The sequence below is a fragment of the Varroa destructor genome, unplaced genomic scaffold (genome assembly GCF_002443255.2).
Source record: "Varroa destructor unplaced genomic scaffold, Vdes_3.0 BEIS01000001.1, whole genome shotgun sequence".
Taxonomy (NCBI): domain Eukaryota; kingdom Metazoa; phylum Arthropoda; class Arachnida; order Mesostigmata; family Varroidae; genus Varroa; species Varroa destructor.
This window is the reverse complement of record NW_019211454.1, coordinates 23,767,005-23,785,267: the sequence shown is the minus strand read 5'-3', so window position 1 is coordinate 23,785,267 and position 18,263 is coordinate 23,767,005. Positions and strand designations below refer to the sequence as shown.

The window sequence follows — 18,263 nt, the reverse complement described above, 5'->3', positions numbered from 1 at the left end:
TTCTGCAGTGCAATGTACAGGATGGAAACGAAAAAAGTTAAAAAGGCTGGTTATCCAAGTTTCTATTAGAATTAGGATATTTATACCGTCTAGCGAGAAATGAGCGGCAGAGCTCGGGAAGAGAGCCTCTCATGGTTCCACTATGTAATTCTTAAGGCCAGCACTCCTGGCGTCAATGCTGCGGGAACATACCTTACAAAGTCGTCGCCCGTTAATAGAAGTGGAACCTGTTACCTATAATCCATCTATTCAGCGTAGCGCCACATTTCCCGTTAATGGTTCTACAGTTACGGTGGCTTTGCTTGGCAGTAGTTTGTCTTTTTTAGACTGATCTGGTTGCTGAACATTCAGCTCTGGGAGTCTGGTTGAGTCGGCTGAGTTTGCCCTATCGCGTCGTTGCCATCTATGGTTCTTGGGTGAACATCTACTGACTCTTTCCTCTGTCGGTCGTCAGGATTCTCACACCCAAAAAAGGCTTTGTCTTCTCGGTAATGTTCTAGGCAATCTTTCAGGCTACTTCATCTTCACAGCTATATATATATATACATATATATATATATATATATATATATATATATATATATATATATATGTAGTAGTCCCAACAAATCCCTCATTTTCTTAACCGGCTTTGTTTGTAATAATGTTATTTGTCGCTTTGCAGTCGTCGGCAAAGAAGGAAACGGAGAGCACGTATACTTCTGATTCGGGTCGCAGGATAACTAACGTCTCCAAAAAAACTCTCTACCCTGCTGATATGTTTTTTTTCTTAATTTTAAGCATTCTTAATAACCAGCGTGTAAAAAAACGGTACTTTGGTATTTTTGTATGACCCATTGGTATCTTTTAATAAACTTCTCTGCTTTACACACGATGCTGTTCATGTCCATTTTCGGCGCCGCACGAATAGTCAGTGACGTTTTGTTTGGGCGAATCTTCCTCAGCTGGGGGTCGAAGCACTGCAGGACGCTCTCGCCTAACACTAACACTGTTTTCGGTAAGAGAGTAGGGGTTGCGTCTTCTAAGGGTCTCTTAGAGGTTTCTCAGATTTTATTCGTGTTCGTCCTGAAAGTTTAACTTGCCCTTCTAGCTTTATTACTCTATCAAGAGAGCATATTTTTAGTTCACTAATATTATTTCAAAATATATATGTTTTCTCCAATTGCGTATGGAAACGGTCAATAATTTTTCAACTATCCGATAATACAACGGGAGACCTTATAGCATAAAATTGGGACTGTAGCTTGAGGTTTATCTATCTATTAGTCGCTGGAGCCGGGAAAGAGCTGGAGTATAGTATAGATCTGTGGGCCGCGGACGTCACAACAGCCATTGGAGTAACGTGAAAACGATTGTACAAATAAGAGAGCTAAGCGCATCTTCGTCCTCCCCGATTGAGAAAAGCTATTCTTGTTATGGGGAATGGTAACGACGATTGGGTTGGATGATATGGCTTTAGCTGGCGAGCTTGCTTGTACTTGTATAGCAACAAAACACGTTCGAAATAAAAAAAAAAAGGAACATGCTTGTTTGTAACGAAATTCAATAGTACTTTTAGATTACTTGCAGTTTTAATCGATTAACATAATGATTTTTTATATCGATTTTGGTATTGCTTAATTCAAACACGATGTTTTTGTGAATCTATACGTATACTATTGTCCACGGTGAACAAAAACGTTTTTTTTTTTACAAAACGTAATAAATCCTGTTTGCAAATTGCGACAGGTACGTACCGACTTTCGTTCTTAAGCAACGTAATGAATTAATGCTTCAAATAAGAAAAAGGGAACAAACATTTTAAAATTATAAACAAATGTAAATGTATGAATTATAAAGGGAAGTTGTAAAAATAAAGGTTTCTGGGTCTTAATTCGAGTCAGCGGATTATCTATTTTTGCTGTCTTGGTCATGTTTAATGTTCGTATAAAAGTACTTGACGCACCAAAACTTATAACATGGACTAGTGTTGTTCAGTCGAATGTGGCTCTACATGACACAGCTCCACCGTAAATGTCAAAATAATAATATCTTATTGAACCGCAATAGCAGCCTTAATGAAATAGTTATCAAGCAGGCTTACACTGATTAATTGATATCGTACAGATGCCCAATAACGTCGTGAAGGTCCGTAACACGTAATAATACGTTAATTAGCTTTACAAAGGTCGTACCTGTTAGCCATTTCTGCTGTCCTGTACGATTAGATATTACTTATGAAATAATTTTGACGTCACGTTACGTTACTTACGAGCTACGAGAAGGTTAACAAGACTTAACTGGCTCACAACTCTGCTGGCGGAACTGTTCCAGCAGGTCCGAAAAGGTCTAAGTAATGATCACCTTTTCGAGTGAGCGCCCAACCAAATAGGCGTAACGTCGAGCGAATCCAAGTATTCCGGCGATTTACAAAGACACACAACATCTATATATAACAAAACCAGTACCTTGCGTGAGCTCTTATTATTATTCGCAACGTTCTTAACAATGTCCTCGGCTTTCGACAGTTGCCGAAGTATTGTATTAAAATTGTTACCGAGGCGTCGGTACCTGCGACAACGTATGTACGGGGACAAATAGCGCTTATCATGCGCAGTAACGTGATGGTACGGTCAAGTGGTTATTAATAGGAACTTGACAGACGCCGTATAGGCTTCATCCAAAAGCAGAATCAAACAAGAGATTTTCTCTTGAGAAATCTGTTGAAGATTATTCGCATGCGACGTTCGGGTGTGATCATTGTCTAACGCGCAAAGCCCTAAATGTTCACTCATACCCGGCCTTCAGATGTAGGTGATGGCTTTATTTTTTCCGGACCCCTAATATATGTTTCTCGTGTGCATCACCTTAGGATTGCGCCTGCATAACCTTACCAAAGTCTGCTTTTTTTTTGGATAGTGTAGGCGTATAATTATTCACAAGCAGCTATCAGGCCAAAACATTATGATCTATGTGGTTCAAGAACAAACCCCATAGGCTATGATATTGATTAAGCTCTAAGTGCCAGAAAAAAACTAAAAATACACTATAATTTTTTCATTAATAAAAAGCCAAGGGCAGGATCATTTTCAAAATAAACCCTTTGTTTGAGCCTACAGAATTCAACAAGCCGTATTGATACTATTGGTAATAGGTCCTCCAATGTGTTAACACAGCCAATTTGGGCCCAAGCTAATTCCTTTGCCACTTTACCTGAGAGGATTGTAACACAGCGTTCACAATCATATAGAGGCCATTTAACTTCTCATCGTAGTCCTGAGGGCTGATCCCATACAAGAGGTGGGTAGTACCAAGCAATGGAAATAACAGCACTGTTGCCTTCATTGCTTTTCTGCAATTCAGTAATTAATTAAGAAAGTGAATCGTCAGAATACTTTTTTCTCTGCTTAACTCTTGAGTAATAATGATGACTTACCTAAATTGCTTATTCTCAGCCGTGACGCATTTTACCCTCGTCACAAGGATGCGAATTATGTTCATCAGAAAGACAAAGTTAATCTGAAACAGAAACATTGAATTTTCTATTTTATTTAGTAGCAAAACAAATCGTCTTTTTATAAAATGATCAAAAAACTCGCTTTAATTAATACACAAATATATAAATGGATTTATCGTTAGAAGGTACGAAACATGAGTCTGATGTTCATTACACATGCTACCCTCGAATGTTTTCTTTCTGTAGCTTTCGGCTAGCCGCTTGTTCGGCTTATCGGCTGCATCTAACAAATATGACGTATATAACATACTGGATACGTGGCGTCCTATGGAGTTAGCACAAGTTGTTCAATTCTAATAAAGCTGCGGGCCTATCGACTCAATACTTTCTTGTGGATTTGAATGGATTACATGGCATAGAACCATCAGTTTAAGGCAGAGTGCTTTGTATACTGTCCTTCGTTGCGTTTACACAAAAATGTTTGATCATCTGGCAATGCGCCTTGAACTAGCTACCCGACATATAAGTGACGCTCACAGATAGACTTCAGAAGCCGAGCTGAGGCAATGTGCGATGCGCTGCTGTCCAGTATCGTTTTAGTTGAGGCAATAAAGGTCCTGAAGCCACTTACCGCTTAGAGGTGTGAGTAAGTGTAATAATGGAAGGTTTCTGTGAAGTTTCGATAGTGTACGGTGTCCCCGTCGAGCACTAAAGGCATTTAAAAAAAAAAACCCATTTTACGCAGGACGTTGAAGCTCCCTGTGTCAATCTTCTAGAGAACGTCTATGGAATAGAGCGTAGACCTATAGTCGTTAAAGACAGGCAAAACCAGATGTAGGATAACCGACGCGAGATCTTGTCAGATTCCCCCTCCAGTCATTTTTTTTTACCAGAATAGCACACACCACGCAAGAGAACGCAAGGAACGTTCGACCAGTCGGTACTGAAGGAACGCCTAAAAGCAAGGCAGCTTCTTTTACTGCTTGTCGTCTAGATTTCGATGCAAGTAATAATTTCATATTATTTCCGTTCGTTCCTGCGTTAACTTGCATGTTTCCTAGCTTTCTTGACATCAAAAATGCTTGGTCATCTTCCGCTTATTTTTTGATAAACATCATACATCATGAATCAGGGCTTTTTTGGCTATCTGCCCCTTTTAGTTCCCTTTGCAGAACCTTTCTCCACGTTAAAGATAACTGCTTCCGGTTTCAGTTCGGAATTAATTTTTATTATAGATTTTCTGTTATTGAAGTTTTCGTCGAGCCTCTTGTGTACGCTTTGTATCCCTCTACTTGTACTGCTTCGGTGCACAGCGACAAAAGGCCATCGTCGTCCTTGCCTTGGCGGCAGGTCTCGTTTCACAGAATCATATCAATATCATTTTGTGGCTCATTGACGTCTTTTGAAACGACAAGCTTCATTCCGACTCCTTTTGCATGATGGCTACGTACGACTTGTGTGGTCGTGTCTGGGAAGCTTCGATAGTAGATGGCAACTTTACGATCGTACCTGATACCGAACCGCCTCACTCTGCTGATTGCTACATGGAGGTGCTTGAGCCATTGTGAGGTTGTCGACTTCGATAAAGTCCGATCAAAGACCATTTTAAGTCTACAACCTACGTTCCTCGAAGTTCTTCTAGTGACGTCAGCAAAAAGAAACGGTAAAAGACGCGCGTGTCGTCAGTGTTCATCGATTCGTAAGGAACAAATTGTTCAAGCTGGCTTTGGCAAAATTCTCAAATTATTTATATAAATTAACGAAAAAGCATTCCTAAGCTTAAGCGACTGGTCAACATGATGAAGTTTAGAGATATAGTGTTTAGCCCATATTCTTAGTTAACTATTTCGCCTTCGAGTCACATATTCTAATAGATTGCTTATATACCTGTATTTGATATAATATGCGACACGCACGTTTAAAGCGTTCATTTTTTTCAATATGTTTACTATTATGTAGCCATAGATGCTAACTACATATTTTCCTTTATTAGTTTCATAGTTGAATGATTCTATAAGGGACCAAAACTCACGCTATTCGTTTTAAGCGCTTTTTTATGGTTCTGATTGGACTCGAATACTCCCAATGTATCGATTATATAGCTGCACAATTCAACATATGCTTTCATAAAATATATATTACTTACTTATTATATTTTAAAGTCATTTATGTCGATGTGGTCCTTAGGAGTGTCGACAAATTCTAACTGTTATAAGTAAAATTGTCACGATATAATTAAAATCACGGTTTGGTTTTTCTAGAAAAACAAGCCGCTAAAAATAGTTATTTGAAACAGTGATATGGTACAATTCTTATCAAATCAGAACGTTTTGTCGGCGTAGCGTACTGAGATAATTCTTCAGTGTTGGCCGGAACCGATTTGAACGTTTTCTAAATATGATACTCCCTATTTAATTATAGTATGTCACTTAACTATAGTCGAACATTTATGAACAGATGTATGCCGTCCTTGAAATAACAAGCGGTAAGGCCTTTGAATCATATAGGAATACGAATTTGTGTGTTTCGATCTAGCCTGTATATGTCCTTGATTTTCTGAGCGCCACAAGGACAAGCAACGTTTGAACAGCCCGCAATAAAAACAAGTGGACCCCTTCAAGTAGCGAAAATTTGGATTGAAAAAAAAAACGGATTGCGACATTTATTTTGCTATTCGACATATGCTAGAATATTTGTGAGTGACATTGCCGGGAATAGATGATGACGCTTATTGCTCCTGAACAACGTCCTGCTGGTATACAAATTATGAGATTTACTTGTTCCTCAAGTAGGGAACCTATGCGGCGGCACGCCAGCTGTTGTCATATGCTCATTGTGTCAGTTGACCTCATTTCGTCAAAGTTGTTTTACCTCTTTAGTAGTTCTTTAGAAGGGACCGACGCTGTTTTGTCAATATTGAGAGTGACGATACTCACGAGCAGTACGACTAGTTTAGGTCCTGTGAGAAGCCAAACGACATCATACGATCGATAGCCCTCCCAACACGTCGAATGGGGAAGTATCTCCTGCATTTTAACTCCCCATGCTACGATCAGTATCAGCGGAAAACCTGCGACAGCCATAATTGATGATAGCAGCATAAAATGAGTTACAGCCTTCATCACATATTACCGATGGTAGGTGAGTAAGAACAGTGTCACGAAGGTTTAATAACGTTTTTGGATGTTGGAAATGTGGAACGCTGGTGCAGAAATCATTTTTACATACAGTTAAGAAAAAAAAAAGGTGTTGATCAAACCAAACGCAAAGACAGGAAGGCGATGTCATTGTGACGAGAGAAAGGAGACGTAGACACAGTTCAGCCCGACATGCTTGCCGAAGTGGACGGGTCTCGTTCTCCATGAGGTCAAACAGGCGGTGGTTGCTAACAAACAAAGCTGATCGACGGGGATTCTGGAATGGGTTAAGCTAAGTACCAACGAGAAGAAGAAAGAGCAAAAGAATATAGCTCAAATGGAAAATGTGTAGACATAAATACTATCTCTCTCCAATTCTGAAACAACTAAACAAATTATAGCGAGTTGCAAAGTAGAAATAACGTTGACTAACAAGAGCAGGGGCAATGTAAACGTATACAGCTCAAGTGAACGATGTGTTGTCGATAAAAATGAAGCCCTTGAAGGCTGTTTTATCACAGCCTCCTGATTAGCTTCCCTAATGAATGTGGATATCTTTTTTTTTCGTGGTGTATATAATGAAACACAAAACGCCGTATCTCTGCTTAAAAAAATATTGACCTTTGCAGTGAAACAAAGCTATGAATCGATACGGTGCCATCTGATCGGCACAATCTTCAAAATGACGCCAACGAAAAAAAATTGAATATATATAGTACATCTTTCGTTATCACAAACTAATCACTGAGCTTTTTTTAAGTTTTTTTCACGACGCTTCTGACCAGGTGATTGTTTCTGTGTCATTAGCAGCTGTAGTAGAACCGAAGTGGCTTACCCCAGCCGATAAAATAATAAAGTTTAAAAGGTGCCTCTTGTTGAAAAATGGACGTTGTAATGCGTGAATGCAGTTGAATCCCCTCAACGAACATCCAGTTGACAGAAGCCATTGACGAGTAGAGTTTGATACATAAGGATATCTTGCACGCCGTCGGCTGTAACGTAAACATCGTAACGGCAATTTTTACTGATCCATGTTATATATGCCGTTATCACCATTGGCCTCTTTCACGATGAATACTCTAGATCGGATTAGCGTCCACCAATTTTCGGGTGCGTGCCCTTATGTTATGAGTTCTGTAACTCTATAATTATAGGGCTACCTATGTATTAAAGGATTGATTGTCATCAGGTAGGGTTTAAACGTTTTCTAGAAATGAAAACTCATTCATCTCTACGGTACCATTAAGAGACAAACGTATCTACCGGACGCGTGTGACAGGCAAATATTTGTTATAGATTTGGCCTGCGCAGTCTATGAAAAAAGTGAACTTTATTTGTACGTCTTATCAACGTACACCTTTGGTAAGTTACTATGCAATGAAGGTATCATATGATTAGAAGTCCATTAGAATATAACACATGTCCTAATGGACTTAATAATTGTACCTGCAAGATGTAAGAAGTTTACGACATATTGGCTCTGCGCCTTAGCGATTGAGCTTTGTTGAACAAAAATCAGTCAGCTTTTTGCTATCCAGAGCTAATAGATCGTATTCATGCTAATCCGATTGGTAACCTTAAACTATTCAGAACGTATTCCTAGACAAAGTATACAAAAATCATTTATGTATTCATTTTTTTTTTAAAGAAGGTTATTATAGGCCTTAGGCAGATAAACAACCATCACTCCAGACGTTCAGAATTCCCATATGAATTGAAGGGCATTATGCTTCCTACGTGAAGCCTCCTGTGGGCTAATGCTTCGAACGGTTTGTACTTGGCTTTGAAATCCGCATCTATAAATAGGTTGTTGTCAAATAGGCACCAAATCGTGAGCTGCCGATAGGTTATTTAATATCGCTTCAATGATCACAAAGATAGTGGATAAAATAAAAATTCTGTTATAAGACAGGTTCCTTACTAAAAATGCCACTTTGTAAATTTTAACAGATTTCTTACGGACGGTTGAAATTGATTACCACGCCTCTTTTTCTTGAGGAGGTGATAATCGCACTTCGCGACTATGACGCGTCTTAGTAAATTCGTCCGTAGGATCTTTTGTCTTAGATTGCCGAACAATTTTCATTAAAAAAGGTATTTTTGAGATACATTAGTTAAAGTACACCAAACGATCGGTTTTCTCAAAAGGTGCTTAAAAGAGTTAAAGCATCCTTTCCGCAATCTGCTTAGCAGCACTATATAAAGTAGAACTAGATATAGTATAAACTACTAGCAGTAGTTGAAAATAATGATATTGCCTAGAAACGATATTAGGCTTTAATAGGTGCTTACCTCATTGCGGACATTTGGCAGTCGATAGTCGACAAAAGTTGCTTTTTCTGTATGACCCCTGATAGTTTCACTGTTGGCGTCGCCATTCGCTAAAGGACTGAAGGAATCATAATGGTGGTTGACGACAACGGGCAGAGTGATAATGGTGAGCAGAAGCGAGTTGACCAGCAGCGCCATCACGAGGTTGAGGTGAACGCGTGTCCGCGAACACCTAAGTGAACTGCTTATAGAGAGATATCACAAATTTCGACCATATCATCATTTCTAAATGTCGATAAATCAGACCAATGTCATACATCTTTTGCCGCAGCCTCTATCTACTGCATGCAGTGTTGGTGCATACTTGTCGCAGAAGGCGAGCTTCGCAACTTCAATCGTGAGATGTTCTTGCCAACATGAATGACAATAGTTAACACCTGAGGCTGACGCATTATGCAGAAAAGTGGAACAACTTGATATATATGACGAAGCCTTAATTAATTATTACCACAGCTGTGACCCAGGACTTTCAGGGTATTTTATAAGGGTAGATTGCCGCGAACGGAAAATCCCCACAAAGGAGTCGAATGTCTGCGGGAAGCTTTGTAGTTTCAGTGCAATCAAATGTAATGGGTTATATAATTCGACCGAAATGTACTTAGTAAATATGGAAATAGCAATTGACAACGATTTGTCTAAAAAAAAAGGGATATATAGCATTATAAGAATATTTTAATACTGAACGGTCGTTAACATAAAGCTTCCCCGAAAGCATCTGTACAAGCATTTAGATAACATAATATCGGACTGTGAAAGGCATAGAAGATCTTACAGCTATATATTCAGAGGCCTGAACGTTCTCTTGGCATTAAATAGTATTGAAAAAAATTAACGTGACTAAGGCACAATATGCCCAGGTTGTGGCAAATTCCTAATCAGGTCAATAAAAAAAAAACGCCTTTTTCTTAGAGCTCAAATCGGATTGCGAATTTACATTAGTTGACACCGTCGCTAGGCAACAACTGTCAAAAGAAAGAACAGTTAGGCCTCCTGTTGCGCTTTTAACTCGCTTTATGTTGCCGTTTTCTATTTAGTACGCGCACGAGTCAATTGTTCTATTTGAGTGGGGTCACGGCACCTAGAAGCTACGTATGATGAGCTCATCCATTTCGACTGCAATAACAGACGGCATGTACACATGAAGCGAGAATTAAGGGGCAACATGTACGGAGCCGGCCAGTCTAGACGGCTAATGCGCGTCTCATTAAAAGCGCCGCCATGATAATCATGAGGATATGGCCTCACTTCCTATTTTTAGCAACCTATAGCAATTTAATAGTATGGCACGTCGTTACCCTGTTGTTTCATAGGTCAATTGAAGAAACCCTTCTAGGTAAGTGCAGCGATTCCCATTCCACTAAACCTTGTAGCAAAAAGAAGGTCTTTTGTGCTCAACCAAACAAGTAATTCTGAGAATCTGTTCACGTAAAAGAGATAGCTGAAGGCGTCAAAGACATACGACATCTATTTAAAGATTGTTAGCAAATGTTTTGTATCAAAATCACAATAACATGGCACCTATGTCATGTTGTTGATAGGTCAAACAGTCGAGGATTCTTAGGAAAGTAGCGTGTCACGTTCAAATACAGAATACTAGAAATACGCTTTGAAGGTGCGCCTTCGCAGCTGAGGTTCTGCCAGCACGATAAAACGCGTGACAGAATTGTGCGTAATTCTTACGCATCTGTGTACTATTTTGGCATGTATTGGCAAGGTCTAGGCCAAAAAAGGACACCAATAAAATCTTTACCTATAAAGTCTAAAACGTGATACCAGTAAATCGATATTGCAATTTAACGTTAGAGTACTAAAACCGTAACGATAAAACTATAAATGCCGTTCAACCCAGTCAGCTTCTATGCATTCATTAGCTCATAGCGTATTCGCTGTGGCTGGGATCAGCGTTCACAAATCATTGCAAAACATACGAAGGCCGCTCTCTATTAACAAGTTTAAGCTTCAGCACGATTTCTATTGACAGTTGACCAGAACCAATAATGCCTAAAACGAATGGCCTTCTGTATTGACTGTAGAGTGAGCCACCGACTCGTAAACTTAAATCCCGATACGGAAGCGACGGTCACTCATAGCGTATCCCCTTGTACAGCCATTTTTCCAAAGCTCATGCTTAACGCTAGTCTTTTCAAATGACCTCGTTTTGAGAATAGCTACTGATGCTAATTTAAAATATAGCGCTTCCTGACTAGCCACGGGGAATTCTTGTTTCTGCTGTATCGGGTCAAATGATTTTGTAGCCTACAACGTTTATTGGAGAAAACATGTGTGTAGATCAAGACTAGAGAAGCGAAACGACTTTGATCGTCCCGGTTCAACTGTTTTCTGTGCCGGCTTTTCCGGCGTGCTGCGTAGAAGTACTGCTTGTACCTGAAGTACGTGAAGATGAACACCGACGCGGCGAGAAAAATGAGAGATACGACTGAGAAGGCAGACACAATCGTTGCAATAGCTATCGCGCCGGATGGTAGAGCCCCCGTAATTTGCTGGAATAACACATCATACCAAATGTTTCAATATCGTCGACTGTCAGCTAGAAATTCAAGCCTGCATAGTTAAAAAATGCAATATAGTATATTGGAAAAAGGGGTCAGGCATATGCTTTTAATTACAATAAAATTACGTAAACAGTAGATTAGAACTACTAGAACAGTGCCTCAGAGACTCTCATACGAACATTTCACTACTTCTACAAATTTGTTATATAACTGTAATTGTCAAAGCTATGACCTACCGTTGGTGGTTAGTGGGACAAATGCTGATAGGAAGTTGTGCGATAAGCTTTCCAATAAACATGTGTTTTATTATTTATTTACATTTTGGTGAATTATATCGCTTATACCTATATCGGCAGCTTGATGTGGCATAGATAATGACAATGGCGTATTCTACGATCCTCACTGTGGAACCCGAGGTAAATGGCCGGATACTTTGCAGAAAAAGCTGTTCGCCGAGTTTCCGTTCTTGGTCATCCAAGGGATGTTTAAACGAAACCCGGCTAGAAAAAGAAGCTTCGTTGAGTACGGTCATGTTAGGAGTAACATGTGGATGTGTTTCTTTACATTTACAATTTTCCGTGCTTCCAATGTCGCTCCCCACCTGCATGCTTACGGATACTACGGTAGGTGGGTCAGAAGATAATTTCTGGGTTTCGGAAACACGTTTTTGTTTTCTATTTTTTTTTACATTGCCAATTGAAGCCAATTTAGCGTGCGGAATCGAGTATAAGTGTGTGTCAACCAGCTTATGGTATTTCAGATTCTCATAGTAGAGCGCCAAATCCATTTAAGGTGTCAATGTAGGAGCTTATCAAAAATATAAATATCTTTTTAATTTTCAATATCAATGTAACGAAAAATTGACTTCTTTTTCTATCGTATCAGCAAAAATACACATCTGGCCAGGTGAGCGGCAACGGTCCCTTCACAAAATTCACGTAAGACCCGCTTTCCTGCCCTTCAGAGCTTCCTTGGTGCATGCAGGTAATTCAGGACAATTTTATACCTAACCTTTAGCTGTGCAGAAAGCTCTTGAAATTGCTGGGCCACATTTCCACGCATTAGAGGAGTCTGTAGTTAATCGCCATTGGCTTCATACAGCTGACTGGAGTGTGGCTTATGGTTCCAAATTGAATTTCCAGCTTTATGGCTCTGGAGTTAGTTTTGGCACACACTGCCAAATATTGCTCAGCTTATTTTAATCTTGTCAGAAGATTCTCTCAGGTGCGAATCTTCCAGCAGGAAAGTTCTGAACAAATCTGCGATCTTTTTTCCCCACGATCCAATCGCATAGAAGGCTTCTACTAAAACTTCCGATAAAACCTAAACAGCGTGGCAAACGCTGAACAGTTTCAAAAAGGAGCGGGTCAATTTTCCACCCAGACGAGCAGATAGCAATGTTTAAAAGATCAGAAAAATTATTTCGTGACAGACCTAATGTTCCGGGCATGTTACCTATCTAAAAATAACTAACTGACATGTTCATTGCTCGCAAACGGTACCTCTCGGTGAATTTACAACGAACTTCGTCCTAAGTTTAGACACAAGTGCTATGGCATCCCACCTGAATATGCTTTAGTTCCCATCTGCAAGGGAGCTCCAACGTAATCAAGCGTCAATCCTACTTGTCCATGCAATACTAATTTTTCGATTAATCCTGCTGTACGCTGTTTCACCTACTATGCAATCTATCATCTACTATCGTTGTCCTAGATAGTCAGAAGATCAAAATAACCGTTACGATATATGGTGGAAGAACCCTGGGTATCACAAAGCTCGTTGAGCAAAGAAGACAAGAACGAATCTAAGAAATAAAGTACTAACACTAAAGTAAAACAACTAATGGAAGTTGATATCGACTCACATCATCACCTAGCGCTGCAATGCATGCATTGTAGTTGGTTGTATTCTGCAGCCATCCCAACGGAGTGCATAAACGGAACGCGAATGATTCGGCTTCACCTGAAATAATTCATTACGTAAGTTACTTGACTAGAACGTACCGTTTCGATACGCGTTAAGTGTTCCATATTTGAAGATCCGAATTAGCTCTCTATTGAGTTGTATCATTTCTGGACAAGTCTTTTCCATTAGCATAAATTAGTACTGTGGAGTTGTATAAATTCAGACTACGTATACATCGAAATAGTGAGTGGCCAAGATTATACATGTTTAAATCGAGATTTTTCCTTAAGTAAGTTTTGTTACTACAGCTATTCTAAATGATCCTATTCACATGTACCCAAATGTTATTCCTGGCCATTATACATGCTCAATCTGGCTACCATTCATTACGATTACAGCTTCAAATCTTGATTTAAATCACTCACTAGTCAGTTCCAACATAGTCGTCCATTGAGGATCGTCCAGTTTACCTCATAAAAATCTTCCTTAAATGTCTCTCAAGTAGTATGGAAGTTGGCAATAACATAAAGCATCGCTTTTGAGCAAAAAAAAAAAAAGAGATGTTTTTGACCATGGTGGGAATTTGTCCAGTACGAAGATCATTCTGACTCGAGCAGCACACGTTGTTTCCATCATGGCGAGTCTGCTGTTATGTTCAAAAGAAAGCAGATTTTATGCTAGTATTAAGAATGGTAGAGACAGGTGCATTAGGAATGTCATTAATGTTAAATATAGCTCTACCTTTCACCAGTCCTCTTTAACGTAGGGTTTTGCTAAGTTTTCAAGATTACAAAGTGCTCGTGAGCAGGGAGGTCTCTATTGTGCTTTGAAGACTAGGCCGTCTGGTTACAATCTATAGGAACGAGAAAGTTTGTATGGACGCACAAGGCCACCTTTTTGTAGGGTTCGCCCTATATGACTGCATTGGAGCGTTATGAAATACTGATTTGAAAAAGGATACTTGAACGCGTCTGACCAGAGCATCTGTCAAGCGTTTCAGGGATGGGAACCTATGCGGCCTGTCCGACCCAGGTAGAGTCCTACGCTGCGATAGTATAATTTATAATGGTAGGATATAGGCGAGAAGGCAAATCTCCACTCCCGCATCGCTCAAGAAAGAAGGACCCTAGAACATATCGCATGAGACTGGTTCGATTGTCATGTCCCGTAAAGTCGACCCAAGTTATCGCCAAGCCCATAAAGTGTTTCAGGAATGTGGAGAACGTTAGCAAGGTCGCAAACAATTTCTGTCTCGTCAAAAATATTTAGCTGGTGGTACCTTAACCTACACTTCGAAGTTCATATACCTCAACGGCGGTAACCACGGGCGTCAGACACAGGGAACTCGGCGTCGTACGTCGGGTAGAAGGTCAGTGGGCTATATTGCAATATAAAGATTAGTACTGAACAAAATTATTTACTAAAAAGTGTTCCAGGAATTCCCATTATATGGGTATTATGTTCGTTTCTTAGACAGTCTCGATCTTCCATATGGTCTGGTACTTTCCGGCTATCTTTACAGGCAAAGATTAGCAAAATTGAAAATATGGCAACACGGTTCAAGACTGGCAAAAGCTTATCGCGATCAAACCGTTCTCTGATTCGACCAGTTACGCGAAAACCCATGCGATATGATGTTCCGACACATCACAGGGAGGTAGTACGCTGCAGTAGTGTGATAAGAACGCAGCGAATACAATGTTGAGGATCCTCGAAGTTGAATCAGCGGACAGCTCTTTGCAGTAGGTGAGACATCTGACAAGCGTAAGTATCCTATGTATCGCGCCCACCACGGGTTCTGCCTCTTCAAACCTTGCATACTTTCTGTACTACACAGAACGGCGAGTTCTGTGAAACTTTTATCTGAGCATAACAATCAGTTCGTTGAGCTGGAGAAAGTAACGACAGGTCCATTCATGTGCTTTGATAAATCGCAATAAGAGAGTAAATTTTCGCAGCGGGAATGGAAGAGGATCGTCTTGGCCGAGCCGTATCAGGACCTAATGAAAACACCTTTAGTTGTGAGCAAAGTTCCCGGAAGAAGGACTTGGTAGCTCTTCTCGACAATAAGCTCTCGTGTATGCATAGCCCTTCGCCTGGGAACTGAAATAGTGATGCCCGATATTATCGTTGCCGAGCTGAAGTAAGCTACCTTAAGCGCTAGTATTTATGTTGCCAGAAATTGGTGCAGATTAAACAGTTATACATACTTGAATGACGATTTTCTTCTAAAAAGGTCTGTGCACCTTGCAACCAGCAGGTCTATGCACGTGTGAACTAAACTGCGTATATAAATAATAGCCAAGGCCTTCCTTTGTGTGCTCATATCCCCCATTATGTATTACAAAATACTAAATAAATAAGTTGTAAGTCCAACTTTTCGTGTTCCATAGTAAAAATACACAAGTACAAGGAATGATCTCCTCCGAAACTTGTATCATGAAAAAAATATGCCGCCTCTAAATGGTGTTTAGTGTTGATAAGCGCTAGCACGCTCGTCGGGCAAACTCGTTCTAACCTTCGTTATGGAATGATTACATAGTAGAAATCGTTTATCATATGTCTAGCGCACACGATTGCTTCTTCCATCTATACCGCCGTGGATACATGATTAGCAAGGAGCCTTTACTCTTAATCTTTATATCTCTTTATATATCTCTTTATATATCTCTTTATATTATATATAATCGCATTACTACAATAGCGTTTAGGACAGTAATTAATAATAAATGCTATAACGATCATTATCTTTTTGTTGGCTTGAAGACACAATGGTAGATCGGTATATCACCACAAAAATAGTTACCAGCTATTTTAGGAACGACACCGATATCGCGATCCTTTCTTTCAACAGGTCCATCCAAGGGCGTGTTAGGCAAAAAGTTGCTAACAGAATTTCAAGTACAAGTCCTAACCACGATAGCCACCAAATACCTTCTTCTCATATCTTTGCATTGACAATAGTGTGTTTGTGTGATCTAGGGTCTAGATGTCTTGATGAAATCAAAGGTGAAGCTTCCTACCAAAGAAGATGGCGGGAAGGCTGGCATGACAAAAATATATTATAAAAAAAAAAAAAAAAAAACGATCCTGTCTCAGAAAGTGTTCCCGAGAAATCCCGAACTATGTTCTGACAATATTAGCATGTACTTTGTATGCCGAATGTATGAAGTGGCAAAATTAAGTGTTTATGGTTCAAGGAGAATTCGCAGCGTGATCAACCAAGATACGTGTCGATAAAGGACAAAAAAAAACTAATAACTGGTACAACGAGTACTTAGTTAAGTTACTTTTGCCAAGTCGATTAAACTACCTTTGCATAAAACTCAGTTCTGTACTCGGTCGCTGTTTAATAACGACGGTGGAAACTATTTGTAAACACTGCACAGTGATCTCAGTGTGGCTAATTCACAGCAGACCATATTAGTTCTGAGTAGTTGTAAGTTTTATATTTGCAACATGACGAGTTCTAATGACTTTCAGGGGTATAAAAAAAGCAATCAGTTTTTATATAATTTGTGTTGTACTCTGGTTTAGCTAATTCAAGCGTCTTGCAACCAGCTAAACGACGATGACCCTATTTACAATAACAAAATTGTGACGAAAAATGTTTTTTACTTACCAGCCTGCGTTGTCAACTGTTGCTCTCCAACGTTGTCCAGTTCCGCTCGGAGAAGAACAGTGCAAGACCGTGCCACCAGGCTCCCTGGGGGTGCTGCTGACCAACAAGCAAAACTATCCCACGTCGGGGAACACCAATCACCAGAGACACGAGACACGTCTGTAGCAGAGTGTTCTAAGAGACGACATAAATATCTGACGTCAGATTCGGTTATAGAAGAAATACTGATATGTTTTCTAGGTGTGTACGTTCTATTAAGCTACCGTAAGCAAGAACGCTTGATGTAATTTTGTGAGATGCGTTTGATTCTCTAGAAACTGGATACAGATCATCGTTTCTAGGAAAATGCCGTACATATAATTAGTTATTTGAATATCTTTCGAATTCTACAATGGCGAATGTCTATTAGTGGAATCGATTCAGCGGAATTCTCAGTATCGGAAATGACCCTATTCATATAGCGTACTCGTTTTCGTAGATGATACTTCACTCATCCGTGCCCGAGTGGTCGCCATCTGACTTTCTAATGGAAAAGGACACTGTCACTGAAATCGCTTAGGGTTCTGCCCATGTACATGCTTTAGAAGCATTTGGAGTGCATGTATACAGTACGTATATGCCATACATCGTATAGACTAACACTTGAAGGTTAAAGCCTTGCACACCTATTCAAGGGCCGCTGTCTGTGACCGGGGCAACGGCTGTCTGTGACACAGCAAATATTGAAAGTGGAAAATTCATCATCACCATACAAGCAAGTTGCGCCTCGACATCAAAGAAGCGAACCCGAACCTGCTCTGTCGGTGAGCTAGCTCTTGGTCTTATCGAGAACTGTACAATAGCAATAAAGTCTTATGAGAACCACCATGATATTTTCCTCTGATTTTCCAGTGAAAAGCCCCTTCGGTTATCACCTCCAGTCGGCGGTCCTAACTCGATTGCCGAATCGCCGCACCGGACAAAACGGAAGAGAAGTAATTCTTGTTTTGCGCATGGTTAGTCGATATCACCGAGAAAATGCTGTATAAGCACTTTGACAGTTGAGGCATTACTTGACTGCTGTTAGTGCCATCTTTGAAATACAGCCTCTGATATCGTGGTTGGCCATTCCTGCTGGCTGCAAACGTAGAAAATCTCCTTTACTAGCTGCTATGAGTTGCTCCTGGCGAAACACGGGCTGTTTTACTTTTATCACGATTTAATACGGCATCAAAAGATACAGATTGCTAACTGTGTGCTGCGATCTGTGTACGCTATTAGAGATTCTTTACCGTCTGTAAATGCGGCACTGATCTAACGCTGATTCTGTTGAAGGTATA

At 40.0% G+C, this 18,263-nt stretch overlaps 1 protein-coding gene and 1 long non-coding RNA gene across 5 annotated transcripts in view; one reads left to right on the top strand and one right to left on the bottom strand.

Moving 5' to 3' along the window:
* The window catches only part of LOC147758411 (uncharacterized), a 29,118-nt gene extending 12,902 nt beyond the window's left edge, over positions 1-16,216 (top strand). For 2 of the 4 annotated variants that reach the window (XR_015327680.1, XR_015327684.1), the window contains 2 exons: positions 665-14,691; positions 14,845-16,216. This is a non-coding gene — a long non-coding RNA (uncharacterized LOC147758411). The remainder of the gene's footprint in view (positions 1-664; positions 14,692-14,844) is intronic. The other 2 variants (XR_015327682.1, XR_015327681.1) reach the window with 2 other exon arrangements.
* LOC111253333 (corticotropin-releasing hormone receptor 1-like) overlaps positions 1-18,263 on the bottom strand; it is a 36,787-nt gene that overhangs the window by 7,183 nt on the left and 11,341 nt on the right. Inside the window, exons 2-9 of the mRNA XM_022812587.2 lie at positions 16,945-17,118; positions 13,282-13,379; positions 11,290-11,405; positions 8,866-9,085; positions 7,409-7,565; positions 6,373-6,506; positions 3,416-3,498; positions 3,193-3,331 (exon numbers count right to left, since the gene is read on the bottom strand). Of these exons, the coding sequence (XP_022668322.1) occupies positions 3,193-3,331; positions 3,416-3,498; positions 6,373-6,506; positions 7,409-7,565; positions 8,866-9,085; positions 11,290-11,405; positions 13,282-13,379; positions 16,945-17,118 (1,121 nt within the window). The remainder of the gene's footprint in view (positions 1-3,192; positions 3,332-3,415; positions 3,499-6,372; positions 6,507-7,408; positions 7,566-8,865; positions 9,086-11,289; positions 11,406-13,281; positions 13,380-16,944; positions 17,119-18,263) is intronic.